Consider the following 21,317-nt stretch of genomic DNA (forward strand, 5'->3'; position numbering starts at 1 on the left):
CATCCAACCAGCCGTTGACGCAGGGGCTGGCCTAACCTCCAACAGCGTTCATTTCTTGTATTGGTACTAACGGTCGCAGGCGGAGGAGTACAGATGGTCACAAAAACGGTTGTATTGCCGTCTCCGGCTCCCCCTTCAACTACTTGTGGCCTCGCCTATGACTTCGTTGTGAGCAGTGGTGCCTGCTTGGTCTGTCATGCCATTTTCTCCCCACGTTGGTGTCTGTGTAGCAGTATATGACCACATAAGAGTGACCCTTTGAAAAGACGTCATATAGGGGACACGCATTTTGTGCAGTACCGCTTGCCATCTCCTTTTATTAGTTAGCTTGCCATCCCTCGCGTTTTCGCTTACCGCACATGGCCGCTACGGTCGGTTGATCGGTAACCAGCGGCTGCTTCTTCAAGTTTTCCGCTTTAGAGGGCATTCGCCGTCATTCCTGCTGTCATCATCACCGTTGTGACGATGCGATGCGCGTGCTGTTATTGTTGCTGTCGTCGTCGCTTTACTTCGTCTCCATACCCGTTTCCAGTTAGTGTGTTAGGTGTCAACTTGACTTCCGCTGTGGGGTTTGACATTAGCAGAAATAGCAGCAGCTACAGTAGTCGCTGCCTTCGTAGTAGGCGTAGCAAATAAGCGACTTCGTGAACTTTGCGGGAGCTCTACGCGAGAGCACAGCTGTCCCTTTTTTTCTACATCTGATCTTCATTCTCTCCCTCCCTTTCGTCTGTACCCTGTCCCTGTTTGTCCGGCGCTGAGAACGACGAACGTAGACATCTTCCTTCACAGGTTTGTTAGAGCGTGTGAGGAAAACACGGATACCTTTATGACGAAGACAGCAATGGCTATACCTAAGAGGCGTACAGCGACATGCAGTCGTACGTTGCACCCAGCTAACTTCATACATTACGCTGTCATACACTTGAAGGTCAACGGGTCAGAGGCGTTTTCCAGCGACGCCGCCATAACAATAGCACGACGACAACTGTGAAGTCTGTAGTAGTGTATCAACCCTCGCCCGTCTATTTTCATATCTACCTTCACTCAAACTCTACCCGTCGTGTAAATATATCATGAAGTTGCCTTTGTCAGGGAGTCTACAAGACGTGTCCTGTCGTGCAATGTATTCCTTTTGGACGAGTCTCTGAGTATATGTGTCAACGTGTGTCCCTATCTATAGTGTGCCTCTGAATCAGCGCATTGCGAATCATCTAATTAGGCATCGGCGTCTTCATACAGAGTTGTCGTGAGGTAAAGAGAAGCCTATGTCCTGGCTCACACACTGACTGATATTGGGTTCTTGGGGAAAATGTATGATCAGGATTAGAAGCATGGATTGGTAATGAGGGTGCAGGTGCACTACATGTATGACATTTCAACAGAGCGGGTCTCCCGACTACGAGTGGTGCATTTCAGCTACCAGTTCTCCTTAGAATCTCTGCACGCTTGTTTGGGTTCTCCCTTCGCCTCTTCAAATTTCTCTTGCATCAATCTTGGCTCATACATCCAGTCATGAAGCTCCTCAGCTTTGCGTCATGACTGAATCAGACCCCCTGTCGACATGATGGGACGTGTCGAAAGCGCGACAGCATTGGGCGCAGAGCGGCGACGAAGCACAAATTACAGTCTTATCATCATCGCACCGTCAGAACTATCCTCTATGGCTACTCCGCCTCCTCGGTTTGGATAGAGTTAATCCCCTCACTCATTTTGAGCGCATTCATCCAGACAATTGACGCTGTTCGCAAGACTGCGATCTCCAAGCTAAAAACGGGAACGCGCAAGCGTTTCGCCTTCTTGCGACGAGATGATGTTGAACTGTGCAGAGCGCATCGGATGAGATTGGAAGTATGGTTAGAAAATTCAATGAAAGCCAAATCGCCTACGCAACCCGCTGTGAAGTTAGTCGTAAATGAACGCGCTGGGTAGATGGTGGCGCTGATAGAATATTATGGAACCAGCTGTTTAGGCACAGAGAGTAGCGAAGTTTCTTCGCTATCCTGTCGCGATGAACAGGAAGAAAGGCAACGCACCAGCGGGAGCGAACGAGAAATAAAGCTGAGCTAGTGCTCCTTGATCTCGTACATTTTGTGAGGAACTGAGCTAAGACTCGTACTAATGGTATACGTCCTTAAGGTCTCTGGCCTTGATTTTGCTCGTGACGCCACATAGTACAGTAGTAAGAGATTCGGCATACATGCAAGCAAGTGAGCGAAACGCCCTTAATTTCGCAACGATCGAAATGGGAGTATCCCCAAACTTCTATTCTTGCATCAGCTACAGTCTTTGAGGGAAGTTAAAGACCGAGTATGGGGGAACAACAAAGGAGGGGAATAACAACGAACAATCCTCTACTGTGAAGTCATCAGTAAGTAAAAGTTACTACCGATGCAATCAAACCAGAAAATGAGATGACTTCGGCTCGTGTTAGCCGTTCAGCAATAATAATAGAAATCTCTCTCCCGCCTTTATGTTAGCAACAGACCAAATTAATTGAACTTATTGAGTCGTGTTTTTTTCTGAAATGGGTCGAAATGCAGAGAAATGATTCAACTTTAGTTGATGGCTAAATTGGTCGTGACTGATTAAATACTGGCCGAAGCGCCCTAACTACTGAATAAACGAAATGCTACGATCTGTCAAGATAGAACAGACACATCAGTAGGATTTATAGAGGTGTGCAGGACAAAGCTTTCGGAATGTTCTTGCAGGACGCGCAATTAATTCACTAGCTTGTCGCACCCCAAATAATGTTCGTCACTCGATTCGTGTACCTCATTTATTTTGCTCATTAACATTATTATTACTCGCATTGGTAAATGGAAAAATTTGGATGCACCTAAATTAAACAATTCGGGTAAAATAAAGGACATTTTTGTGGAAATATGGATGAACCGCCTCTCGGTAGCCTATGTAAACCGATATCATCTTGCTAAAGCTAATATTTATATTGGAATGTTTGACATCGCTGTGAGCTTTGTTTGGCCATAATGTTTAGTCTGGGGTTCCATTTTGTGCACTAAGGAACAAGCAGCTTGTGCAGCAGGCACAAGTTGGAGTTTCTGTGATCACTCTGTACTTCGACTCATGAGCACTCTTACCACTCCTACAGAAATCATCCTGCAGTTAATAAGAGGTGAGTCCAGTCGTGAACTCCATTGCTTCCCTGCAATACGGTAAGATATTTACTGGCGTAGTTAGATATTAAGCCACTTTGTGCCTATATCCCTGTCTTTTTTTTGCCATCGTGTAACACAGTATAGCAGTTCGCTTCGTCCATCAGAACGTCTATATCACTTACTCTCGCTGGCGCCTCCTTGCATCATCCCATTTGAGCTCTTCAGTTCCTCTTTTTCCACCTCTTCAATCTTGTTTTGCACTATAAATATCAAACAGATATCCAGATCTACTGAACTAGGGGCCGCCAAAGGACGGGCGGGTAGTAGCACCAAACAGATTCATCCAAAAAAAGTACTTGGTGCCGCCACAATGAATAGATACTACGCGCCTATGGGTCATTCGCTCGCTTGGTCCGTTATGGGTTAGTATTTTTTCCGAAGAAATGTAGGGAATTTCTCTCTTAGCTAGAAAAAGGCAAAAGTAAGTAGGGTTTTGCCTTAGGCGAGCCTCAGCTGATTTGCTCTTTGGCCACAATACAGGTTTGGTCCTTTTTGCTCGTCGTTTTTGAGTTCTCCTTTAGCCCCGCGGGTGAGCTTTATGAGTCCGGCGGACGTGTTCGGAGATTACGAAGTAGTACGGGGTGGTGGATGACTGGTGTCGAATTTGCTGAACGCAAGTGACTAAGATCTGGGAAGACAAGAAAGAGCCGGACAAGAAAAAGGACTTATCTCCGATTGCATCAACGACAACTAAGAAGGGGCTTTCTTCCTGGCAATGCCTTGCCCGCTCGCTGTTAGGCGAACGACTGCAGCAGAAAGCAACATCATATCGAAGGAAACGCTTGTAGCTTCTGTTAATCCATTCGCCTCTTCTATCTTATTGCTTACGATGGGGGTATCTTGCGCAATGGGAAAAGGGACTAAATTTTACCACTACTGCATTTCTGTTATTGGTGCCACTGTTTCTAGGCATTGCTTTCTTGTCACTTGTCGTCTCTGCGTGTGACAGAGCTTCTACGACCCCGATTTGTCCCTTGTTACGATGACCCCTACCATCACTATCCTTACTATTTGTACTGCAAGTAGACGCTTTATGTTTATCGTAAAGAGCGAAGTAAGACTACACGAACAGGCAGGACCATGGGGATAAGCTAGCTGTTGTTGACCCTTGAGAATAAGTCAAACGTGGCTGCTGGGTTAATTCTCTCTTGGTCGTCTGTGATTTCACCCCGTCTCCGGTAAGAGCGACCTGTTGACATTATAGTTACTTCAATCCCCCAGTTCCTAGCGTAACTTCAGTCATTCGTTTTTTGCCGGCGCCAGTCGGGTTGATTGGTCTGGTCGGTCTACAAGACGAGTGATTTACCTCTCTTCGGTTTCGCGTTGCTCGCAAACAGTATATATATATATATATACGTTCACTGTCTGTAAGATTTCGGTGCCAGCCATCGTCGTGCCCTGTCGCATAATACTGCCAGCTTCGATGGCCTGCCTATCTTCGATCACGTGCATCGCGTTGTAATAGCAGGGACGATAGTTTTTTGGTGCATTTTGCAGTGAATCACTGAAAGGAATTCCCCGTTGGGTGACGAGCTTAGGTCCAAAGGAGCCTAGTGCCATCCATCGTTTTACCTCTGCAGGAGGCGTACCATCGGAAGCTTTCAGGCAAAATAAAGTAAGCATCTACAAAGCGCCCTTCTCCTGAGTGTCCACTCTCCCCGCCTTGGACATATCAATATAACCGCTTTATGGATGGTTTTTAAGCTCGTTTTCGTTGGGCTTCTCATTGATCAGACATTCTATGGTACTACAACTGTGTTGCATCGCTATCGACGGCATTAGACGACCCCTCGTCTTCGCTCTGTTCCGTTTGCTTGTTCGCTTGCAACCACCACTTTTCCAGCATATCGTGGTACGCACATACAGACTTGTCGATATAGTGCCATCTATAGTAGTAGTGGCAGCGACCCGGCAAGCCCAGGCGCACTAGCGACCCAACGGTAGCTGGTAGTCGCTGTTATCATCATGACAGTAGCAACAGCAGCAAAGGCAGCCAGCCAGTTCTCCATTAGCCATCGGCCAGATGGGGGCTAACGCAGTCTGGAAGGTGATTTTCTTTATTAAATATATCCACCAAGATTCGCCATTTCCCTTTAACAGCAGCCCAATTGCTCGGCCGTTGCTCGGCGGGAACGGCAACCAGCACGACCGACCGAACAGAGATTTCGTCAGCGCCAACCAAAAGAGACCCACGAAGCAAGCGCAGCACCGGGAGCAAATGCAGACGTCGATCCTCAGATATCGGTGGCAATGGTCGCTGCTACGTCACGGGCTGCCTCTGTCGAGACAGCCACATAGAAATGGTTGTGCTGACTGAATAGACTATCAGAATGCAACCATAAGCACAAGGGCAATAGCAACAACGACCATGACGTTACAACATTAAACCACCTTCGTCACGGATATGACATCAGCTGCGTGTGCCACAGCCAGCACTACAGCTTCTCAGTCGGCGGAATGATCGAGGCGCGGAAGCCACAGAAGTTGAAGGCGAAAGAGAGGGAGCGGCAACGGCGCAAGGGGAAAACGAGAGAATGGGGGATAAAAGGGAGAGACTGGTGAGCGAGTCCTTTATTGAACAGAGAGAAGGACATTGGCCGAGTGAGGTCATATTGCCGTAGCGACAGGATATAGTGCGTGTAGTGCGGCGTGGTGAAGGCGGTGTCTGGCGGTGACTGTGACTGTGGTATTGGCGTTGATGACCGTAAAACGGTCGTCGGACAGATGGCTGTTGTCGCGCAGGCCAGTTGTCGGCGTAATAATGGTGGGTTCAAAAAAAGTACGCCATGTGGTATTGTCGTGTAACGATAACGACAGCAAAGGTTTGTGGGTTACAAAGCAAAGAGAAGGAACGGTCACATCACTGGCTAGACAGACATTCTTATATATGTGCAAGTTGATTTGACCGAACTCGAAGAAAGAAAACGGAAGCCATGTTTAGCGACGGGAGTGTCACAGTTGCAACTTGTTGATAAGATGGTTTTGACCAATGGAATGTAGTTTGTTGTGGTCGAACCTCTGCGTCCATGTAGGCAAAATTTAGCTGAAATTAGACGAGATAACGGAGAAGATGTTGGCGATTTAAGACAGAGTACTAGTCTTTTGGATATTAATAGGGCATTTACAATTTGCTGCAAAAATTTAGGTTTGTTCCACAGAGCCTGTCTCCCATCATTTGCATTTTTTCGGGATAATTCTCATATATGGCTTTAGCTCGGATTGCCAAATGTCTTAGGCGATCTTCCTGTCAATCAGGTACCTTATTTAAGATATATAGGATTCATCCAAGCATTCCACAAGCAAATAGGTATCAAATTAAAGAACACGCTACTTGAAGCTTCGTATTTTAATCGTTTGAGCTTTTGCCGTCGAAACTTTTCATTAGTGTATGTGATACAACTTTTATGCTGATAACTTTGCTTTGAGCCAGATGACAGTCTAAGCAAGAAAGGTGCAATACGCACGTTGACATATATCAATATCTATCATACGCATGTCTGCATATAACGCCAATATGTGTACCTTTAACGCAACACACGAGTGCGAAAAGCAGGCCAACACCGATGTCGATCTTCATGGCGCCACTTGGCAAGAGGGAAGAGTTCGCTTAACTACGTGGGAACGTGATCCTCCCTCTCGTCAGCCGTTCGCAAAAGAGGGAAGCTGTCACCAGCTCCTACCGCTTTCACTCATCTCAACAAGTGACCGTCCTGAAATCCTGCAAACAGAAAAAACAGAGCAAAGGAACAGAAGAAGTTTAATGAGAAATCGAGTACACGTAATGGTAGACGGAATGTTTTACGACGTTTATCTGAGCACGATCCCACAACATTATCAGTCATACCTCCTGTTTGGTCTTCCTTTACTTATACATCGTTGGCTTAGTAAATAAAAATTGTGAAAATATTATCATCTGCCCATTCATCTGATCAATCAATCTGCTACTTAGTAAGCAGATGTCCCTTGAGGAGGGCTACAGGGTCAACATCGAATACGGCTTTATACACCAACGATAAATAAATAAATTACGTGAACTTTAATTAACTAGGTATCTACATCTAAAAAAATTAGTACCAGCGGAATATGTCCCACCATACTTAAACTGACATTCATTGTATGGATTCATTGTAGGAGAAGAACAAATCCGTACATTTGATTTGGTTAGTAGATGCTTTAAACCATCTCATTGTTAACGTTGTACTTAAGAGTACCTCTTATTGAGACTAAGGCTGCTTGCTTCTAAAAGGATCATGTTGCTTATAGCAAGACCGTTGCAACTACCACAAAAGCGGATTTACGTAAATGGAGCAGATCGCGCAGTTCGTATACGTTTTCATTAGAAGGTCTGTGTGGAACGAGATGGCGGTTAACGAACTGGGTGGCGGGAGCGAAACGATTTAACATTCTATGATGTATAATAGCCGTTCCAAGCTCCAAGCTTCATCTTCCATAACGGTGGTTGGCCTATTTTAATGAGACGTAAATAAGGAACTTCATCAAATCACTCCTGTGTTCGTTGGTTTTGCACTCGGACTCTGAGCTAACACGGTACATTCTGCTAAGAGCTTTCAATCTCTGCCATCTCTTCGACACAGCAATAAGCTTTAAATTGGAGACTCTGCAACCCGCTGCTGATCTTGGATACGTCTTGCCATATTCCGTGGGTCCGATCGGACGATCCCCAATTCACACCACCTAGTTGCAACTAATTGGACATAATGCTGGGTATAAAGTAAGAAGATTATGCTTTATACACGGCTAGTCATTCTTTTAAATTGTTATCCTTCAGCCCTTGATGAGTTGCATGCTTCGTTGTTGAGTTGCATGGCCAGGAAAAGCATGCTCAATGCATCCTATTCATGTAATGCGTCACTCTCATCAAACATGAAATGATAAAGATGGCCCGTGCCACCAGCCCTCGCGGTCGTCGTCGTCGTTGTAAAGGGAATAGGTGTACGACTTTAGCGCTAAGCAGCAGGCGCAATAATAATACAGGGCGGTTGCGTGGTTTCTAAGTTACTTGCTGACGTTGTCAAAGCTTTGGGCGTCGTTCAGTAGTTGGTGGCCTAGCGCGTGACTAAGCCAGCAGCGTCACTGCCAAAACCAGCAGTAGCAGCTACGGCGCGGCTAAGGGCAAAATGGCTTGGACGTGGTTCGTAAGTCCAAGTGGCCTCGTAAGGTTAGCTCAGGTTGGCTAGCGGCTGAGTCGCCAGCGACCACTTCTTCTACGACCTCAATGACGGTGGCGACGCAGGCGGCAGCAGTAGTAGTAACGACAAAAGAGGCTGTGTCCCACGAAAATCAGGTCGACTGGCCGACCGACGCAACGGCCGTTTGTGAATGGCAATCAGACCACGCCTTAAAGCCTCTGGATTTAAAGTGAAGCCTATCAGGCCACTCGCGTTTAGGGCCTATTAAAGACAAGAAGAGAGACCATCAAGACTTCAGTGAGTTGCAACGGGCAAGGTACAGCAGCAGTAGCGGTACTAACGGAAATAGAGCCATCTCACGCTGTGGGGCGAAGGACAAATGAGAAAGGTAGAGAATAACGATTTTTTTATACTACCCTTAGGCATCTGTTCATCATAGTAGCGATGCTTTAATATAGAGCAGCATCGTTTTGGCTAGCTGTCATGAGCTTTCATTGTTCGTGGCGTTGGCACCTTTTCAGCGTGTCTGCTTAGCAGACGACGGGTAACCGAACCAGTGCAGCTCTGGGTCGAAATGCACGTTAGCTCACGCGACAGGAGTAAACCCGATGGCCTTCTACTCCGTAATCTAGAGAGAAACAATAATAATCGTGTTGCAGTAGATATTTCGGATCTTGCACGAAGAAAGTTCATTTAGCATCCAACGTGTGGTCGCTGTATTCGAGCAAAGTAGTCTAAGGGTGCCGTTGCCGGGACTTGTCGCCAGCAACGGCCAGACGACGTTTTTCGGGCAGGCGGTGTTTGAGACACGCGAAGGACTTCAGTCCTGGCTATCTGGGCTAAGCGAACAGAAAGCTGGGCATGCGGCGGGGCAACGGTGTAGAGCGCAAGGGTAGGAATGTCGTCGCAAGGACGACGATGCACACGATATGCATGATAGACTACGGACAGCTCCGCTCGCGGGCATTCCTAGAGGGACATGCCTCAATGCCCTCGCCTTTCCGTTTTTTTCCGTCCACCACAAACAACACGGACATTCACGCACCCGGATGCCCTTCCCCCTCGGCTGACTGCTACCTGGCTCTCATTTTGGCCGCCTGAAGAGACTATTAGTTCTCTGTGTTACTGTAAAGCAGGTTGGAAATCTTTACAGAGAGTTCGTAGGCGAGTTCGAACCGCCATTTGCCCTTACCTAAGCGAAATGACGACTTGACATAGATATAATATTACAGACCGACTCATGCGTATGTTGTTTGTTGTAAGTAGTTTCTTTATAAGATGTTTATGGCACATATTTCGAGATGTTTTTGAGTTTGCTTTCCTATTTTGATTCTTACTGTGTTTGTACCGTTTTCACTTGTATCTGCGCCAAAAACAATTTCTTTCTTCAGTGAATCCCCATTGTTTACTTGTATATTGTGAAACTCGAAAGTTTTTTTCTTCACAAAATATCGGTATTCGTAGATTATCAAAAAAGCATAAAATCATTTGTAGGACGAAGTGCCTTTATATAGCACTGTCAAAGCTTCATCGTGGTCAGTGATTCAAGTGGTATCAACTTGCACACTAGTTCCGCAAGTTTCTGGTGATCAGGTTATTGGCAACATTTGAGTGACATGTCTGTCTTCGCAAGAGTGGCCATCAAACATGATCATTCTGCTTTGCCAAAGCCATCGATCAACAAGGTACGCTTACTAAAAGCCAATGTGGATGGTAAAAATGAAATCTATGCAGATCTGCAGCCATATTCCGCTGCTGTTTCTGTCTGTTCTATTATTATATTACATATTGTTTTATTATTACTATTACATTAGAGTGTTTTATCTTCTTCGCATTCACCTTTTGTCGTACGATCTGTTTTTTGCTAGCATTACACTCCGGTTCTTTCCGGTCGCTTCGATGGTCGCTGTTTACTACAATAAAGCAACAGCTAGATATCAGCGCGACGCAATTCACGTCCTGCACGCTACGACACATTTTGCCATGACATAGATCTACAGCAGCTCTACCAAATATATGCTTCATGTTCCTGATTGAAACAGTGTCATGTATTGCTTTGGCGAGTATTTGGTGGAAATAGAGATGAGTCTTAAATTATAGCGTAACGTTACCATTTTAATTATTTTATTATAGCTAATAAACTCTAAATAAATAAACTACACGTACTTAATACATGGCTATGCATCAAAGTTTTGCCCGCCCTTACCAGCTGTTTATAACAAGATGGTCATACCCTATGTAGGTGGTCAGCTTCTCATATGGCAAATACATGGTGCAACTCTACGCATTAAACATTCTGTGTGAAGGTATCTTACTTCTTTATTTTCTGATTTAGCCAGCTTTTGTTTTCCCTGCTTCTTTAAAGCCTGACTGATGCTGCTGGTTTTGCTCGTCGTCTCTCATTATAGCGTTCCGTTATCGACTTCCGTTTACGATCAAATTCGTTTGTTTTTACCAGCATCATCATTTGCCTCCTTTCAGACTGCCCCTCTGTGACTGAGTCTATCTATTTCTTTTCATATATATATAAGTGCATATGTGTGTGTGTTTACACTTCGCTACTCCCTTTTTCGGCTGTATTTGTGCGTGTGTAGATACATCTATAAGGCCATGTATACTTTTCGCGGTTCGTATTGGAATATGATAACAAAGCTGGCGGCGGTAGCGTCAGTGTCGTCTGTAGCCGCTTCGGCATTAGCAGCAACAGTAACACCGTTGTGGAAAACCTCCTAATGGAAAGCTTATCGAATTTCCAATCTTACTACCTTTCCATGCAAAAAAGCTTTACTTGCATTGCCTCAATCGGATAGCTAATGCAACCAGCTACCAATGTCGATAACAGAAACTATGACAATCAGCGAAGCTTCTGGTCACAAATAGAAGCTATATCATCTTCAAACATCGTATAGCCGTACAACGTGGATGTCTTCGTGGCGATTCTCCAGTTAAGTCCTTTCCAGGGCTCTCACGTAGAAAGGTTCGTCTCTACTGACAGTCTTAGAAGTAACCATCATGGATCTCTACAACACCAATTCGTATTTGCAGTGAAGAGGGGGACAGAAGCAAAACGAGTAATAAACGCTCTGAAGGACATTAGTAAACCTCAGTTTCGTGTGCCGTTAATGCTATGTTCGCGACGCCCCCGATGCTATCATTGTTTTTGCAATAACTTCTTTTAACCTCTCTTAATCGTTCCGCAAGTCCCATAACAAAAAGCAAGGCCGCATGTAGTAGCTCAGATGGATTTGGTTTGGGCCTTTGCACAGCGTATTCAACGATGGGGGCCTGGTTGAGTCAGTCATGCTGGCAACAACGGTGGCCTTACTAGGATTAGGGGACAATGGAAAAATCAATCGGGAAGCGAAGCGATGTGACATATGTTACATTTATACGAAACGAGCAAAAACTGTCTTCGGACAGCAAAGAAGGTGGTGAATGAGGTGCACCTGCAAATTATGGGGCATTGCTGGACTTTCAGATGACGATCGCGTTACACCAGAGCTAACGCCAGTGCTGCTGTCGCTGTCTATGATACTACATATTCAACTTTAAAATGGCGGCCGCTCATTCTGTTTTTACTTTACGACAAAGAATAGCTAGCCTTATTGTAATTTTCGACGGCCTTTTATCCAGCTGTTGTAGGCTGGCCGACCAGCGCCTGCCACCCTTTAACTTGTGGAGAAAGGACACAATGTTGACTTAATAGCTAACCGAACGAAAATGACTAAAGGCTAAAAAAGCACGAAGGGAACAGTCTGTTTGCCAAATCCAATTAGCAGTGCTTTAAGCTGCTAGCATCTCCATAACTAGTTCTCTGTGACGGTATCGTATGGTAACAGGGGTATCCCAAAGTATCAACACTCCGTCCATGGAGTGCATGACGGGTGCGCTGTATATCGCTAGACCCAACGAGGCCATTAGGTCAGGTATCAAACTGTCAAACCGGAATGGTGGTAACTCGTACAACTATTTACGCTGTTACTATGTTTTACTGATGATTCATACAGGGCCTTTCGATTACCGCTAGTTGAACCCAAATTTGTACCTTTCAAGCTCCCTTGGAAGGTCCTAACACTTATCATTGTGCTTCTATATCTTACTTACTTTGGTATTGCTGCGGCCTTCTATTAAAATTCTTAAAGAAAATCCAATCTAGTATACGCGCACACTACAGTGACTGACTTTTCGGTTCGTATGTAATTTTGTTAAATGGCAGCTGAAGTATCTGCTTCACCCGAGTTATAATATATCATAAGATGTCGACGTTCTAATGGATACAAGAGATTAAAACAGTCGTCCTCGACCAATGAGCTCTTATTTTTGGTAAAATTTTTCAAGCCTTATATTTTTTTCGACATACCTACATGATATTGTCTACAGCATCTTTTTCCTCTTCATATGACAATTAATACTTCAATAAATTCCATCACCAGTCGGACTGAATTGTTTGCTTCTCTTCTACCATTTAATAACTCGTTTCCTAGATCGGCCAGGTGGGTGCAGTTTCACGTAAGAGTGAAGGCACCTCCTTTTTGTTGTTAGCAACACTGTAGAGCCTCTTCGGCTCTCAATGGTTTAGTTTGTCTGCATTCGCCCAAATACGAAAAATCATCCTTCTGTCTGGGAGTACAGCAGATGGCCGTTGGATCCACACCAACAATAGCAGAACGGGCCCTTACGGTGCATGTTTGCGGTTTGCAGATTCCGCAAAGGACATGCCTCCTGTTGGTCACCAGGTTGGAAAAGGCGGCCCGCAATGTTGATCATCCAACAGGCCGTGGCCGGATGTCTGGGTCCAGACAGATTTCACGTAGTGAGATAACAGGGAACTACGCTGGATCCAATATATATTTCTGTCAACAAATGACAGAAATCCCGATAAGTCAGCTTACGGAACAATGTATCAAACATTGGCGTTCCCGTTTTCTTCCGGGACACTTTTATTTGGCGTCGTATAGTATCGATTTGCGAGGAATATACGCTGGGAATTATTATACTTCTTAGTGCACAGATGGAACGCTCAGAACGCAACATGGCTAATTCCGACCCTTTTTTCGACATGGCTTGTAAGCACCAGGCGATTCTGGTCCGCTTCAAAAATGTTATAATTTTAAAGTATAAAAAAATTATAAAATATGAGCTGAATAAATACTTTACAAACAAACATTTTTGGGCCGGGTATAATTGGCGTTATCTAGATATTCTGTGTCCAATGAATCCATGTGTTGGCTATGCTCTGTAGCGTCTTCATGTGAACTCAGCATATATAAAGACGAATGCAGGAAGAAGCTCTGCCAGAATGTTTTACCTTTCTTCTATAGCTGTTCGCTGTCTACTTTTAGTATAATAACTACAGATTAGTTGACTGTGATGTTTATCACGAATCTGAGATCAAGTTCCTACTAATCTACAAGGTTCTATTCTAGTAAAAAGCCACCGTCTTACCAACAACATTCGACGTACAGGGGGTTGTTGACGATCTGGCCACCTGGATTAATCCTGGATCACATTCACTCGTACCATCTTTATGTAACAGGCACAAATGTCTCTGTCCTTGTTATGTACGTAGTTTTTGTAAGAAGGAACGATGGCAACGACTAATTAAACGTTGATTTGATTTTATCAACTTAATGCGTGATACGTAAAGCCTGTGATGCGATGCGAAGTACAACAGAGAAGATGCCGAATTGTAGTGGAGCAGTACTCGGTGACTTGTTTGTCTTTTTTTTTCTGCTCGGCTTACCGACACACACTGCACGACATTGGCTAAATACGATACAACACAATATAAACACATAATGCAGACGATCAGATGGGGAAGCTCTAAGCGCACAGGAAACCAGGACGTTGCCACATAATTGGCGTCTATGGGGTGGACTAATGCATATGCTCATCGGCAAACGATTAATAACCACATTTGAATCCTGATCTGCGGCAGTTTAGGTTCACAAGCGTAGAAAAGCATTATAAGTAAAGGTAAATGGTTATCTACAGCAAGCGATTTGGAAGAGGAATTTTTTTCGGCGAATCATTCATCAGCGGTGCCAGATATGGCCAGAAACGACCGCTATAACTTCTTTGTTATTTTTGTATCTAGCTTTGCCCAGCGATACACATGTAGAAAAAACGCCTCTCGGTCTTTGAAGCATTTCCTATCCCAACAACTATGCGTTCCAACAGCGTTGTTGTTGACAGACTCAATTTGACTTGACACATTTCAGTTAGCTATACTTGCACACGTAAACATTATATATTAGTTCAGACATAGTCTAATGTCACTTCTGGTATCATCATGGACCATCACGGTATTGCAGAATTTGGCTCTGGCGCAATTAAATCAGACGTTCCGTTTAAGCTCTGTCACCTTCCGGCCCAATCCGTGTCTGTCGATATAACCACTATTATAGGTATACATATTTACGGCCGTGAAGTGTGAACTCAGCCTACTGATCCCATTGGTGATGGCGTGGGCTGGAAACATAAGACAAGCCTGGGTATCCAAGTTGAATCTATGTGGTTCCCTCGTCCAGGTCACATGTCAAATTGCGTGCTTTCTTTCATAACTGTGATAACGGTACAGTTAATTGAGTCCACGCAACTAAGACCAGTTACGCTAACTTTAAGTCTAGCTGACAGCTCAAGCTCGCTTTAGGAAACTTGCTCAAATGTTGCTCTGTGTACTGCTGTATGGCTAAGAATGAACCGCTGCTTGATTAACTTTGTAGGAGTACGACTACGACGCGTCAAATAGGGTTAAGAGTGCAAAGAGTTAGTGATGGGCGAGAAGATGCGAGGCTGGTTGAAACAAGTGTGGCACAGGTACCGATGCCCCCAGGGGGACGCGAACGGTGAGGGTTAAGGGTGGTTGGCAAAGTTCGCTCGAGTCAGCTGAGCTCCCAAAGCTTAGATGAGAGGTTGTATCAAGTTGCCATGTCTAGCACAGTACAGTAGAGGCAAACTACGAGCGTGCGACAAAAGTATTCGCTCTCGATGGTTTGCTTTGGCTTGATGGTCGGCAGCGGTGGTCTCAGTCATCGCGGTCGTCCTGGCGAAATAGCTACAGACAACCGTCATTAGGTGGAACTGAAGACAGGGCCTGAAGTGGGTCGTCCATGACTTTGTGGGTTGTTACAAGGGGACCGGTTCGCTCCGCTGATGATAGCGGTCGGCGAAGTTGGGGAACGTTGCATTGCCAATGATGATGACAACGACGACGATGACGTTTGTCCAAACGGAACAGCAATATGACTTATTCGCAGAGAATACAGCATCGCGAGATCTGGTTTTGGATGGTCCTCTCGAGCCATGGATATATCAACATTGGAGAAAAGCGCAATTTGCTGCTGATATAACTGCACCATTTCTCTTTATAGCAGTCATTGGCAGCACGTCTGCAGCAATACGATATAATAGCGTGTGAGCTACACCACGGTCAACTAATAGAAAAGCTTTTTACCTAAATGCAAATGTTGTTCTTGCGCTACTGTTACATTAAGAAACGAACTCGCCCCACGGATTCGATTTGGCATACCCGTGGAGGACAATCGTTGAACTACTTAATGGGTGTTAAATGATGGCTCGTTCATAATTCTGCTACTGGAAATAGCTATATCACCTTTTTTCCACATCTGTAGTGGTAGATGCTGTTGGAAACAATGTCCTAAAGAGTCAGGGGTTTCAATTCTGGTTTTGCAATAATCTAGAGCTAGGGGTGGTTTTCTAGTATTATTCGGAGTACCGCACCGCATGCGGCATTGTCGCACGGCTGTCCAGCGGTACTTACTTTTTTGTCGTCCTAATATCATTTACGCTACGAATTCAATTAGATTCAATGATTCGTAATGATTACCGGCTCAGCAATGGAGCTTACAGGTAATTTTCTCTGTTAGCTTATTAGCTAGTAAACTGGCCAGTGAAGCAGCTTTTGGAATGCGAACTAATGCGGTACGGAGTTCATGTGCACAATGTATAAGTGAATATCTTCGCTGAATGAAGCTCTGTTTCTGATGTGTCGAATACTTGAAGACTGTAACGACTTCAGACCGCCGTCCATACCTCTGGTCGAATCCGATGAAAATTATCTGGAAAACACTGCCTTCAGGCTGTTAACTGAAGTCAGCCATTTTCGCTCAGAGTAACACTATCGAAAGGAATGATTTTCTTTGTTTGTTTAAACATACTTATTTATTACATACGGTCACGCACACGACTACAGTCACCATATTCTGAAGTTTTCTATTCGAAGCAATTATTGCATTATAGTGACTACTATTATATATGCATTAATGTGCTTTATCTGTCGAAAGACGTGCCCAGTCAGTTAATCACACCGCTACCGCGTCGTTCACAGGAAAGTCGTCATTCTGCACCTTTTGTTGTTTTTAGCTAGAGGAAGAGTGGGTTTCCCGACGCGCCCACGTATTACATTAGTGCGCAGTCGATGTATAGGTGGACAGGGGAATACGGCAGAACGTATCGTAGCATCGATGTGTATAGAGATGAAAGGGTTGAGGAGTCTATCGATTCTCCTGTCCCGCACATCGTCCTTGTCGTTATACCAGAATCACACGAGACGTGACGATAATATAACTCTCTCCTTTGCCATTACACATTCAGTGGCCCTTTACAGGCTCATACTTCTTCTTGCTTCAACGACCGTGCGGCTGGCAGAAGAGGCCGCAGCAGTAGCAGCAGGCAAAAACACGGCCTTTGCCGCCCCTCTTCGATCGTGTGAGGTTGTCGTCCGTCGGTCGGTCGACCGCCCGCTCGTTCGTCCATTCGTCCATCCGCCTTACTACATGGTGGTAGCCCAATGTTAGCGGAAAACACACGCTGGGACCGGAAGTCCTTTAGAGGTCTCTCGTCCTACGAACTCCAGGAGCCAAACAGAGCCTAAAGCCGAGAACAGCAGCATTACTACGACCAGCAGTACCTCAATGACCGGTATGGCGGAGAATCCCGCACGCTTCGCTGGGCTCAGCGCTAGGCGGGCCCCAGTAGCATGTCCAAACTGCAGTCTCTGCCCGCATTTGGAGCAGGAAAAGTAGCCGTTAGAAGTAACAGCAGCTAAGCCGCAGGGAACTAAAGAGACAGTAGCTCTTGAACGATGATCCGAACCGACAGCGATGAGCTAACAGCGGCCGAGAACCGCCTAAGTGAGGGAAAGAAAAAAACTCGCCCCGAGTGGTAATGCCTTCGGGTGCATCAGCAGCAGAAACAAAGACGACATCGACTGATCCGGTCGTGGCCCCACTGAGGTGTCGCCCTCCCTAATCTCGATCTCGACAAGATCTGCTGAGTGTGTGAGCAGCACAATTCAAACTGCCTCCGACGGAGCAGTCGAAGAGGGACCCAACGACTAGGCAAGAGGGATCTACCGCGCAGCGGGAGACGATGGCAATAGGGAAATGGGGAAGACGGATAATAATAATTCAAAATAATATTTCATCTCTTGCTCTCGTGCTGCCTGTCTCCTCTCTGGCTGCCTCCGTGGTCTGGTGACCAACAAGGCAACCGAACAAAGGAGTCAACTGATTCAGAGTCTTCAGGCGCCAGAACGTCCCGTTGGCTTATCTCGCAGCCTCAAAGCAGTCAGCAGGGTTCGTCAAGACCACCGTTTCTCTTGGGAGAGATTGTCAACTATGCAAATTTTCTCCTTGTCCTCATCATCGCAGCAGCCGTAGCTAGTTCTCGCCGCTTCCCGGCCCCCTCTGTAATCCCCTTCTGACTCTTTCATTCATCAGGGGGGTGATGTCGGTGGTGTTGGAAGCGACCAGTGTTAGCTCTTAGCTGCAGCTTTTCAGTTGGGATTGGGGATCGTCAAATCATCGGCCGAAATGGCTCTTAGCTTAAGTACTGTCGAATCGGAATCTGCAGAAGCAGAGAAGCAATGGTCGTAGCCGAGCGACGCTGTACGAAGAGAGGAGAGGGGTTAAACCGGTGGTGCAAACCAACAGAGATCGTTCAGAAAGTGAGGGAGCAAAGAGAAACAGGAAGAAAATTGAGAACCTTATAACATGAGGAAGCCACAATGATGAAGCTTACGTCAACGGCTCGAGATCTGGTCAATACCTAAAACATGAGTGTAAGGAGGAAAAGACAAGAATGCATCAGGCTTTCGTTGAGCCTATTCAACCTACGTGCACGATCAGTAGATTGCGGGCAAAATGACTCAGATTAGATTTTTTGATTTCCACACAACGGGAGTGTAAGGAAAATAAGAATATTAAATGAGTACTGATAATGAAAAGTTGCATAGACAATATCAGTCCATTTTGCGGATTACCATGTCACTTATGGCTATTGAAGTTACTGTTGTTAAAGGCTTTGTGCGCATCATTTTTCGTAATGGAAGACAACATTTTTGTTTGCACAGCCTCATCATTCTGCAGTACCACAGTTATCGTTCAGCTGTTAACCGGATTTCCACATAAAGACCCTACTCGGTGTTATGTTTTCAAAGTACTATGACAGAGTTCGATTACCTGGCAGCGTGTCGTGGCTTTCCTGAAAAGCTTGCGATAGTCTACCGAAATATCTGCACATCATTGGGAAGAAGTCGCAGCACTGGGATCGGACGGAGGAAAAGGTTTCGCAGCGTCCGAATGCCACAGAACCAAGCAAGCAGGCAAAAGGCTGACGAGCTACTTACAAACGAAGCGGACCAGTCGATCCGTGCAAGTAGAATTAAAGGACGTTGGCTTATCGTCGACATCGCTGGTGCAAACGAAGGTAAGGGAGAAGGTCCGACCGTCTTTACGTTCCGATTAAGATAGCCTCTACTGCAAAAGGGTCAAAAAAGAAAGCTATGTCGATAGGCCGTGGCTGTGCTACCTATCGAGCCGGCGACTGTGGTCTTATCATGAGCAATGAGTCCGAAGGCATCGGAACTCACTAGAGTCACGTCATCAGCCCACTAGAAAGCAGCATTCGCTACACGGCACAACGCGTACTTTTGTTCGTACTGCGAAGCCAGCTAAACTCTACAGATTTGGAATTAGATTGTGAGAAGAAGTTCGGACAGGAGAGAAAAAGCCGAACAATATAAATACATTGGTCGTAAGAGCTGCAACAGTATTTAGCGGTAGTTCTAAAGATTAAGAGGTTCATGTATTACCGATACGCTGAATTTAGCAAGGAGCTCGCGCCCGCAAGCAAGTTACCTATCATGAGTTAACTATTCAATACTAGGAGCCGTTCCTTCCAAATATTCACCCTGCTAAAAGTTGATTTCGAAAGATATGACACGAGCCACTGGTAAGTCCTTTTATCATGTTATAGCCTCGGAAGAACTCTGTATTGTATGATTATCGTTAGAGTTGGGTAGGTCAACTTTTGCTGTTTTTGGATTTTGCTGTTAGTGTACCTTCGATGTGCACCTTCAGACCACGTGGCACGAAGCGCCAAGTGTAGTACTGCAGCTGCTTCTACTGAAATGGCCGCTGTTGTCAGTCGGAGGCCAGAAACGGCGAAGGCGCCGACGGTACATTGGCATAATAAATGATGCTAGGACAACTAAGGCGTACGTCAAAAAAGCAACGCATGGCACGTGCACACTACCAGCCTGTCGTTGTCGGAAGGTTTCGAACTGCCGGCGATGGTAGCGATGTTCGCCGTCAGGTAAAAGCCGCCGCGATGGAAACGACGGCGAAACGATCATCAATTTCAAAGCAGACGCGTCCCTTCTCCGTCGGCATCAGCTAAGCTGTTGCACTACGGTGCGAGAGCATACAGACGCAGCGGTATGCGGGCCGAAATATTACACGTAGGCATATTAGATTTCTTTCTCGTCTTACTACCACCGTTAACGACAACAATGAGCAGCCTTCTGTCTGTATTGCGACAGGCGACGCCACCTCACCTGCTGCGCGAGCTGGCACTGTTGCTTTCGCTGTGTTTCTTTCGTCCATCTTGGCAACGCATCTCCACCGATTCGACGTTGTTCGACTTGCCTTAAGCGTACTTCAGTTTGCCATTCGGTCCGTACAACCCGCTCGGTTCTCAGCTGCACTTGCGATGGCAGTGCCGAGCATTGACAGTGGAGAAAAACGGCGGAGTATACCTACTTTTTCCTAGATGCAGCGCTACACGACGATAGAGGCACCCATTTCGAGGGACTTATCGAAATATCGACTTGACAAACCATCGTCGTCCGCAAAGGCCAAACGTACTTTCTGTTTGTTGTCTTCCTTTCTCTCGTAGGTAATTAACGATCTCTTACTTTATGTTGTTTACGTTTCAAGAAGCGAAGGGCCACCGTTTTGAGCCAACTACTTTCCAGGTGTGGTTTGAAGTAGACACGACATGTTCGTGGACGGTTGGATGCTAGATTTGTGTTTACATTGACAATGGAAAGCGATGTGTTTTTCTTTGAAGTAAAAGCTGATTTGGCATAATTTTGAGGCTGGTCAGAATGCGCACGAAGATGTACTGGAAATATGAGCACGGATCTATGAGTGCGGAGTGCGATTCAGGAATGCATGACAGGCCCATTCTATGTACGGACTATGATTAACAGTGAAGGGTATTCGTTGTTTCGTCTCACTTTACCCATCTGCACGTCCCCTTCACTGTTTTCCTTCGCTAACACGGAATTCATTGCTGGCCACGCATAGAGCTGCAACCTGTCGCTAGCCTGTAGGGGCCCAGTCCTAGGATATACTGATTGCCGTCAAAACTGACGTCAGCGACCTAACGCAACGATAACCATAGGACCTTCAAACATGGAGCGGATAACGGGACTAATCTGAAGTGGGTGGTTGGAGATGGGATAAACGTTAAGAATCGTATTCTTTTTTAACTAAGCAGAATTATATTTGTTATGCACTGTAACCACTTTGAGGGCATAGTAGATGGCTGCGGTGGAGACTCTAGCAGCCTATGACAGCCCGCAATGCAGAGTATTTTTCCTTGTTGCACGGCCTGCAGACGAAATCTATGTCGCGAAAAACGCTACTTCCGGCGCTGCTGCTGTGGCTGTTAGTGACGG

At 45.7% G+C, this 21,317-nt stretch overlaps 1 protein-coding gene across 1 annotated transcript in view; it reads right to left on the minus strand.

The window, feature by feature from the left end:
• LOC111260858 (cell adhesion molecule Dscam1) overlaps positions 1-21,317 on the minus strand; it is a 133,841-nt gene that overhangs the window by 96,401 nt on the left and 16,123 nt on the right. The window contains 1 exon segment of the mRNA XM_086968484.1: positions 6,702-6,897. Coding sequence (XP_086824610.1) covers positions 6,702-6,756 — 55 coding nt within the window. The 5' untranslated portion in view covers positions 6,757-6,897.

The sequence above is a fragment of the Varroa jacobsoni genome, unplaced genomic scaffold (genome assembly GCF_002532875.2).
Source record: "Varroa jacobsoni isolate VJ856 unplaced genomic scaffold, vjacob_1.0 scaffold_485, whole genome shotgun sequence".
NCBI classification, from domain to species: Eukaryota; Metazoa; Arthropoda; class Arachnida; order Mesostigmata; family Varroidae; genus Varroa; species Varroa jacobsoni.